The 9,355-nt window shown below is 40.1% G+C and overlaps 1 protein-coding gene across 1 annotated transcript in view; it reads right to left on the bottom strand.

The window, feature by feature from the left end:
- Positions 1-537: 537 nt before the first annotated feature.
- Positions 538-9,355, bottom strand: part of LOC119364028 (probable UDP-N-acetylglucosamine--peptide N-acetylglucosaminyltransferase SEC) — a 14,352-nt gene continuing 5,534 nt past the window's right edge. Inside the window, exons 5-28 of the mRNA XM_037629429.1 lie at positions 8,385-8,501; positions 8,253-8,309; positions 8,055-8,174; positions 5,867-5,929; positions 5,702-5,780; positions 5,042-5,151; positions 4,896-4,949; positions 4,756-4,823; positions 4,572-4,674; positions 4,136-4,338; positions 3,926-4,022; positions 3,546-3,617; positions 3,361-3,437; positions 3,145-3,261; positions 2,984-3,068; positions 2,742-2,909; positions 2,350-2,460; positions 2,159-2,245; positions 1,956-2,083; positions 1,768-1,850; positions 1,552-1,657; positions 1,289-1,435; positions 1,080-1,200; positions 538-992 (exon numbers count right to left, since the gene is read on the bottom strand). Of these exons, the coding sequence (XP_037485326.1) occupies positions 879-992; positions 1,080-1,200; positions 1,289-1,435; positions 1,552-1,657; positions 1,768-1,850; positions 1,956-2,083; positions 2,159-2,245; positions 2,350-2,460; positions 2,742-2,909; positions 2,984-3,068; positions 3,145-3,261; positions 3,361-3,437; positions 3,546-3,617; positions 3,926-4,022; positions 4,136-4,338; positions 4,572-4,674; positions 4,756-4,823; positions 4,896-4,949; positions 5,042-5,151; positions 5,702-5,780; positions 5,867-5,929; positions 8,055-8,174; positions 8,253-8,309; positions 8,385-8,501 (2,487 nt within the window). The 3' untranslated portion in view covers positions 538-878. The remainder of the gene's footprint in view (positions 993-1,079; positions 1,201-1,288; positions 1,436-1,551; positions 1,658-1,767; positions 1,851-1,955; positions 2,084-2,158; positions 2,246-2,349; positions 2,461-2,741; positions 2,910-2,983; positions 3,069-3,144; positions 3,262-3,360; positions 3,438-3,545; positions 3,618-3,925; positions 4,023-4,135; positions 4,339-4,571; positions 4,675-4,755; positions 4,824-4,895; positions 4,950-5,041; positions 5,152-5,701; positions 5,781-5,866; positions 5,930-8,054; positions 8,175-8,252; positions 8,310-8,384; positions 8,502-9,355) is intronic.

Raw genomic sequence — 9,355 nt, 5'->3', positions numbered from 1 at the left:
CGGAGACTATCTAAAGTTAGGGGTTACTTGCAAGCCACCCTAGTTTTTTTATTTTTGAGCAACCCCACCCCTCTAACTAAGAGAACAAGGCCAAACAGTCTGCACCACCGCCAGCCCGTGATATCGGCTGAACGCTAAATCCAAGAGCAAATGTAGGCATCCACCCCCATGTGGCATCCCCATCCGCATGTGTCCGACCCGTTTCTAAGGATGTGTGTCAGTCACGGGCTACTCAACCCAAATGCATGCACTCTTCGTTTGTGGAAGGGGAACGGGGACCCTTCCTTTTAGTTAGACTGTGATGTACGTCTCCAGATGGGAACAAGGCGAAGAACGCATCGCTTGGGAACGGGGACCCTACAGCAGACCCTTCCGAGTTCAGCTTCAGGAACCGCAAACTCTCAAGCCAGACAAAGATTGCCCATAGCTTGACAGCCCCAACGCCTACAAAAATACAACCCGTTCCCACTTACCACATACCAATGGATGGGCTATTTGCATGGGGTTACTAACTGGACCGCATCAGAGCCACGGCAATCGCGGGGAACAGATGCCATATTATATTTCAAATAAATATTGGATATTGTATCTTTGCGTCTAAGTTTCAACATTATGATAGCAGCACAAAGCTGGGGTTGAATGGTACAACAATCAGCAACCAACAAAACTATAATCTTCTGTTGGCACACATAAATAGGCTAATCCGATCTCATCACAGGACTAAACCTCCTACATTCTTCTCTCTTGGGTACATAAGTCGGGACTCCACACGCAAAGGTCTACTATATGGTACAGGACAGGGCGCAGCCAAACGAGTTACATGATTGTACTACGCTACAACTCTGCTTTTTATCTACACAGCCGGGATTTCATGCTCCTCATCTGTCATATGGGAACTCACTGTCGTCTTCTTTTACCTTGAACGGCTCCGGATGACGCCCAGAGCAATAAATGTTCCACATCTTGAAGTACGCCCTATCAAGGTTCTGAACCTGAAATGGTTGGTAAGCAGAGAGCTCATCAGAATTTACTTACTGCCTAGAAATGACATGCCAGAGAGTATCACGCAGAAATCTTACCCATCGAGCAGTGTCAAATAAAGGACAGGTTAAACGAACTTCTTTAAGCTTATCGGTCAGTGCTTGGAGTTTTGCCGGGTTTGTCGCCAGTTCAACTGCTCGGTCTTCGTACTCCTTTGTGCTACAATCAGAAAAAGGAAGGGTAAATGCATGCACCATGCCGTCCCACACAGCTTACAAATAAACCAGCTTCTAATCAAAATACTTACCTGCTAACAATCATCTCATCCCCAAGCCCAGTCGCTAAACAAAGGGAGCCAGCTACTCTGGTTGCCATTTTCTCTAGAGGAAGTGTTATCATTGGCAAGCCAGCCCATAGAATGTCGGTACCAGTTGTGTGTGCATTGCAAAGGGGCCTGTGATGTGGGAAGTTCACAAAGACAGACCCAAAATATAGGCCAAGTATCAGTATGAAGTATGAACCGATATGCTTATCACACAGAACAAGTGAAAAAGCGGGTTAAGTGCATACGTGTCAAGGAAGAGGTCTGCTAATTCACTTCTTCGGATATGCTCATGTTTCATCGCAACATCTGTGAAAATGATCTGATCAGGGCTCACTCCCCTTGCAGCAGCATCTGCATAGAAATAGCATTCCAGTATTGTATATGTTAAATTCTGTTGCCTCATGTCATTCTTCTTTCGAGATGAAAAGTTCAGGCAACAGAGAAATATTCAATCTGCTTACGTGCTTTTACTCTCATTTCACCAGTGGCTGGAAACCTTAAGAGCCATAATACACTGTTTGGAACACGCTTGACAATATTACACCTTCAAAAGATAGTGCACAAATATTAACATCATCTCTACAAAAATTACTTAATGTATCTATGTATGCTTTTGACAAAATGAGAAGTACAGGTAATAGAACGTTACCATGTATCAAATATTTCTGGGTCCATCTTGTAGAGCTGATTAAAGCATGCAAAGATGAATTTATCCTTGGGTAACCCATAATCTGATCTTTTATGCGGGCATACCGGACTTAAGACATCACAATTTTTCTGGTATAGTGCCCATAGTTAGAAACACCATGAATGAATGAGAGCAGAAAGAACATAGAGCAAAATGAAATGAACCTGCTTGTAGTCATTGACGAAATAGCAATGTGGGAGATGAACAAGCTTTTCAGAGTATATATGTGCATAGCGAGTTGGAGAAACAAACTGCAAATATTGTTAAACGACAAGAAAACTTCAATTAATTGCACATAAAGCTAAGAAAATATTTCAAATCAAAAATCACAGAATGTTGTTTAAAAAACTCAGACCTCATCTGTGACCAAGTAGTCTATGTAAGAAGCACCTGTCGTCCCTGGGAACCCCATGTACGAAACTTGAATAGGTGCTGGTTGCATCGCGAAAATTTCATTCCTCGCACCCTGTTTAACTTGAAAGCATGAGGCAGACTGATAACATTTTTCAGAGAGATGCTGAACTGCATTTTTTATTTTTATTTTAAAGAACACTTCAATGAACAGTATATTACAAAAATTTAGTGATACCACCTAACAACTTTGAGAATAGCATATGCCTGCTCAATGTGAATAAAAGCAAATGCAAAACATGAAGAGAAAATCAGAGTAAAAGCATGAGGTTGTCCAGGACAGAAGTTAATACAAGGAGACAGATAAGGGGTTATGGAAAGACGTGAAAGTATTACCTTTGTGTAGCCATTAAGATTGATTAAAACTTGTATTTTGTCTTCATTTATCATTTTGGCTATCACATCAGATGTCATGGCAGACACATCAATGAAATGCTCTGCCTCAGCCTGGATACGCTGTCTCCATTCAGTGCCATCATTTTGACTCAACGCATAACAAAAAACCTGCCATCACAGTTGATAAGTTGTTGATACAATAAATCAACAAGGTGTAAAGAGAAAAAGAAAAGGTGAATTACCTCAACATTGTCACGGTCATGCATACCAAATACTGAACCCATGAGATGGGAAAGCGGGTGATTACCAAAATCACTACTAACATATCTGCAAAATTCAAATGCCAATTACTCAGTTGTTGCTGGAGCCCAACAATATTGATTACCAGCGCATTTAGACGTACCCAACCCTGAGTCGGCCATGTTTACCCTCTGCCTTCACTGGTAAAGGGGGTGGGTGGACAAATGGTGGCAAACCAAAGCGAGAAGCAATTAATGAACACTGGACCGCATATTTGCGGCTGCCAAGGAAAAAATATTAGTGTAAATAATGAAGCAGAACATATCACTGATGATGCAAATAATAGTGCAGTAAGAGCCAAGAGGATATATATATATACCTAATTTCCAAGGCGAGCAAAGGATCAATAGGATAAGCAATAGCATGAAATGGCTGCACGCTTGGCAGAAGTGACATCTATTGAGACAATAACCAAAGCTTCGTCATGACTCTTGACATTTTCATTGTTCAACATTACCTATCTCTACCATACTTTAGGAAATAAAAATTATCACAAAGGGGCACCTTTATCTGCCGTCTGATTATCTCTTCAACTTCACGGAACATAGTATCTCTGTTTTCCCAGTCACAAACACTCTGCAGTGAAACAAACAAGGGTGGCATTTTTTAAATTACTGCTTTCCTGGGCATAGCTGCATTTGTATGCAACTAGAACTTAGCATTAGCTTGCTTTCTGGGGACATCAAACATGAAATATCCAAGCTAAGATACAAAAAATCAATAACTTTTTACATGAAAAAAATTATACAGCAAGTAGTACAGATATAAATTAGCTCTCGTGGTGTTCAGGGTTACACGTGGAGAACGTCTCAAGTTGTACAGGTAATAGTATGCTTCTGTGTTTTGATTGAAAAAATTAGACAATCATGTGAACTGGATCGAACCTGTAGAGTATGAAGAAGGTTGCACGTTACTTCTGGAAAATCAGGACGCAGACAAAGAGCTTGTTTATAGCTAGCTATAGCTGCTTCTTGATGTCCACTACAGGGGAAAGATCACATTTCATAAATTAAAATTCAACTAGAAACATAAGATCACTATAATAGCTGGATGTATCACCAAACCGCAATATTATCTTAATTACTAAGTAGTACCTATCTTTATAAGCTGAGGCTAAGTTCGCGTGGGCTTCCGCCATATTTGGCCTGATTGTCACAGCCTGTATGTAATCCTGAATTGCCTCGGCCACTCTTCCAAACTCCTTAAATGTATTTCCTCTATTAACAAGAGCATCAGCTGCAGTAGGATCTATAAGAAGAACTTCGGTGTAACATGCAATAGCATCAGCATAGCTTCCCTGATGCACACAAAGATGAACAATATCACGAAAAAGGATAAACAAACAAAATCTCAGAGAAAGTCTTAGACAGCAAAAGCAATAAGCACAATTCTCTAAAATATTACTCCCTCCGTCCCGAATTATTTGTCACAGAAATCTAGACGTATTTTTAGTTCTAGATACATCCATTCTGCAACAAGTAATTTGGGACGGAGGGAGTATATACAAAACGAAATCTTTCAAGCTAGTACCTGTTGCTTGTATATGACTGCTAAATTGTTGAGTGGCGAAGACAACCCAGATGTAACGGCAATTGCTGCTTTGTAGAATGAAGCAGCAGTACTTATCATGTTCCTGCAAAAATGGAAAAGTTTATAAGTAGAAGGACCTCGATGTGGTAAGGTATCAAACATTAAAAGGGTAGGAGAATCTTACCACTCCATATAGATGTTTCCTAGGTTAGTAAGAGCCTGTGGATGGTTTGCCTGTAATACAAGGCACGACTGCACCAAAAAAGTAAATACATTAGAAGCGGAATAAAATGTGGAAATTTACAGTAATGAAGTAGAACATACTTGGAAGCAATTAATTGCCTCTTCTACTCTCCCAGCATCTTTAAGTGCATTGCCCTATGAAAGATAGAAAATGTTAGCCAAGTGAAGTAACCAACAAAACTATTGTCCACAGTCAGTAATGAACAATGAGCACTTCCAGAACTTACCATGTTATTGTATGCTTCCACAAACCGAGAATCACATAGTATAGCCTGATTGTAACAATGAATTGCCATATCAAGCTGACGTTGCTCATAGTAGATAGTGGCAAGATTACCTGCATGAAAATGTCCCCCCGTCCTTTGCATTACGAGGTACACTAAGGGTCTACTTTGAAGGTAAAGAAATGACCACTCTCTTGTGAGCTTGTACATATCTCATCCATGATGAACATCTAAATGAATGGACTCGAGAGGGCAAATGTCACTCAATTAGTATCTACACTCCACAAAATTGCAAAATACTAAGGAGTAATGGTAGGTTTAGTCAATATCCAACAGGTACCATGCCAATTTTTAGCCAAAGCCAATGGAATACAATTGTTTGGTAGTTGATCAATATTTAGTTTGCCTGGCCCTAATCTAGCTGCTTTTGGATGTTTGCTGTAATCATCAGTATTGTATTGGCACACTAACAATTGTTCACAGGATTCCTCTTTTGATTCCTCCATGCCAAGTGATGAATGATGACAAGAATTCTTGCAAATATAATTCTAAGACTAACCTATGACCAAGAAAATGGCTTGCCAACAATGAGCATTGTAGTTGTTGGACACAAACCAAACCTACCATACATCCTCACACGCAAAATAAAGCAATTGTGCATACCGTAAGCCATGGCATAGTCAGGGCGTGCCTGCAAAGCACGCTGATAACAAGCAACTGCCTCCTGGAGCATTCCCATAGCCTGGACACACCGAAACATTTGCTCCATAACCAATCATTCACGACATCCAAAGGCCATAAGCTACTGCCATAGTTCATAAGACTTACCTTGTACACATTCCCTTGATTAAGATGTGCATCAGCAAAAGATGGCTTAAGCTTAACAGCTTCCTGCAATATTTCAAGACGAAAAAAGAGCATTGGTACCACCCAAATCATGGCCATCAGCATGCCAGTCAGGAGGGTTAAAGCAAATCAACCATCTATCTGTGAGAATATAACAAGCAAGCACTATATGGAGCTACAGTACACATAAAACAATTGCTATGTGATCACCCTTTGCCACAATTATTTTATCGTCTTTGGTTAGGCATTTATGAACAAGGAAATACTTCTCCCAACAAATCACATGCACTTAATTGCCAATTTACTCCACCTATGTACAGTTTCAAGTTCAAATTCACTATACGATAAAGAGTAACAAGAATGAGAAAATCCGATAAGTGATCAAAATGAAAAGAAAAAACATATAGACAAATGCGAACATTCATTAAAAATGTCATTTTTATTTTCTAATACATTTTCTTTTTTAATACATTTTAAACTCCACGTCAAAATTTAAAGGGCTAGTACAAAAGAGGGAGGTGCTGATTTTAATTTTGTGTCCATACCAGGAGTTGATTGCATGAAAATACCGTAAAACATGATTGAATAGCATGTAAGTGCGACATGGATACATCACAAAATTAGTATACAAGTTCCTTGACACATCTAGGGGCTGAAATGCCATCAAAATAGCCTCGATAAACATAATATACAGCAATTATTTCAACCAATATATACACAAATATAACATTTTGGGCATTTTCAACTTCCACCGCACTACTCGAAATGCTAATTTATACCTCAATGCGTTTATTGATAAGATAGCTCAATGTAATATTACAAATGATAAACTATATGCAGCATCAAAGCATAGTTTAGGCAATGAACCTAATACACAAATTTAATGTGAACAATCTACAGAACGTCCAGAGTCATGGGCAAACCTAAAGTTGACCAGCATGGGTTTTAGTATTCTAGCACAGATTGGAATTTTAACTGGAATCAATGGGACCATGTTTCTTCAAAGCAATATATATCTATTTTTTTCTTTGTGTGTGTGTGTCTACACACACACACACACACACACACATATATATGTAACATAACATATTCGCATTGTTTTCTGAAAATGACCATCGCCTGTATGCCACAACAGTGCTCCGTAAATGGCATCTCAAAGAACTTTACAGAGAATATCAAGGAAGCGAGTAAAAGGATTTAAGATTTTTACAGTCATAACAATAATCACGCCCCAAAGTAAGTCAAGAACAAGAAAAGTATAGTAAGCATTAGCTCTTTCATTTCGCCTTTTCACAGAAGTTCTCTTTTTTAGCAAGGCACTAAACATCTCAGTGGCACTTGGGTGTTAAGCTTCATGCACTAGCCAACGCAACAAAAAATCCAAACTGATGGAAAGGGCTAGGCAATCCACATATACACTTCAACACCCCCTCACACGTGTGATGTGGGAAGTCAACACGTGAATAGACTAAGAGGTATGGCTCAAGAGCCTATACGTGGACACAGAGGGGGGAAGCAGCAATTTTTGGATAAACCGCGAAAGCCAGGACTTGAACTCAAGACCTTAGACCCTGATACCATGTTATGCTTCATGCACCAGCCAATGCAACCAAAAGTCCAAACTGATGGAAAGGGCTAGGCAATCCACATGTACACTTCAACATTGGGAACTTCATGAAGGTTAAATATTACCTTTGCTGTAAAAGAACAGCAAGCCGTTCAACCGGAACTAACAAGAGAGAAGCCCATTTGTGTTGCTACTCACAGTACCAAATGTCAGTACCAACCTACATATTTCTTTCCACAATTTTAAAAAGTAGGTTCAGCCTATTATGTCGCCACTCAATAACGTATCAACGACAACCTCTTGTGTGCAATCACACACATAGAGCAATGTCAGTAGATGATATACTCCTCTTCCCCACTCCTGGATTAAATAAGTAATGCTCTACATAACAGTTTCCTGTTTATAGTAATGAACTAGTTGTAGCATAGTAACTCATATAATACTTCAATCCACTAACACTCAGCTTTATTGACAAGGTACCAATATACATCTATTCGGTTCACATACATTGAACTTTAGTATATAGAGTTCAGGTTGAAGCTTTTTAATACACAGTAGATATTTCTCAATTCCACCAAAAGCTTGCACCATTGTGGCATTTACCTTGTAATACTGCATAGCCTTATTGAGGTCCCCAACCTCCATAAACAGGCCGGCAAGATTTGACCATGCAATTGCAAAGTGTGGATCTATTCGTATTGCTTCAAGGTAGCAAGCATATGCCTGAAGATGCAATCAGATGACGTAATAAGGATCATTCAACCGTACCACTTGTTATCGAAGCCAACACAACTTGCTTACCTCTTGCACAAGACCCTGGGCTTTCATTAGATTCCCCAGATTACTATGTGCATCAACCTAAATTATGGAATAACAAATGTCAACTCGCAGAATGAACAAGCAGAATTACTGGAAACGTGTGAATACACATACCAAACGTGGGTTCAGGAGAAGCGCTTGTTTACAGCATTGTGCTGCTTCATTCAGTCTACCTTTGCGTGTATATGCACTTGCAAGGTTTGACCATGCATCACAAAAATTTGGGCGTAGCTACAAGAGAAAAAAAGTTGGAGGTCAGACCATTTCATCTTACAATCTTGCAAAAAAAAGGGGCAGCCCCAGTGCATGTAGCTCCCGCTTGCGCAGGGTCTGGGGAAGGGTCCGACCACTTTGGGTCTATTGTACGCAGCCTTTCCCTACATTTCTGCAAGAGGCTGTTTCCAGGACTTGAACCCGTGACCTCATGGTCACAAGGCAGCAGCTTTACCACTGCGCCAAGGCTCCCCTTCATCTTACAATCTTGCAATTAATTATTTATGTTAGAAACTTTCATAAGTTAAAAAGAAGAACTGAAAGGGAAAGAACAAGGGTGTAACGCATGTACTTGCCACATGAGGCATACTAGTGTGCTAGAGGGTCAATTAGCACCACTAATGGTCATGAAAAATCTGAGAAAAATTGGCAATATTGTCACAACATCATTAACCTCGCCACACAATTTCAAATCAAAATTCGATCCATGCATTGGTTGTTTCTCAATGTGTGGATCGAATCCTATATACCTAAGAGATCCATCCCCGCTAACCTATTTATCTTAGCATGCAACTACTCCACCTCAGCAATGCAGCCACGTCATGTGTTTCCTCCTACCCATTTATTCCTGATGCCACATCATCTTCAGTTACTTAGATCGGGTGTTCCAAAAAATTAGTGTCCCATTTATTCCAGCCATAATTGCAAAAGGGGCGCCATATTCTTGGAACCCATCGTTTCCCCTTCCTCACCGAGCAACCACCTCATTGTCTTCTCCACCGCATTGGCTTCACCAGGCCATGGTCAGGATCTCCCTCTTACACCTTTAGGGTTCACACTGGCTAGAATCATCGATGATGCGCTCACCCCCC

Source organism: Triticum dicoccoides, chromosome 2B (assembly GCF_002162155.2).
Source record: "Triticum dicoccoides isolate Atlit2015 ecotype Zavitan chromosome 2B, WEW_v2.0, whole genome shotgun sequence".
NCBI lineage: Eukaryota > Viridiplantae > Streptophyta > Magnoliopsida > Poales > Poaceae > Triticum > Triticum dicoccoides.
The sequence above is the reverse complement of the archived record's forward strand: the minus strand, read 5'-3'. Positions and strand labels throughout refer to the sequence as shown.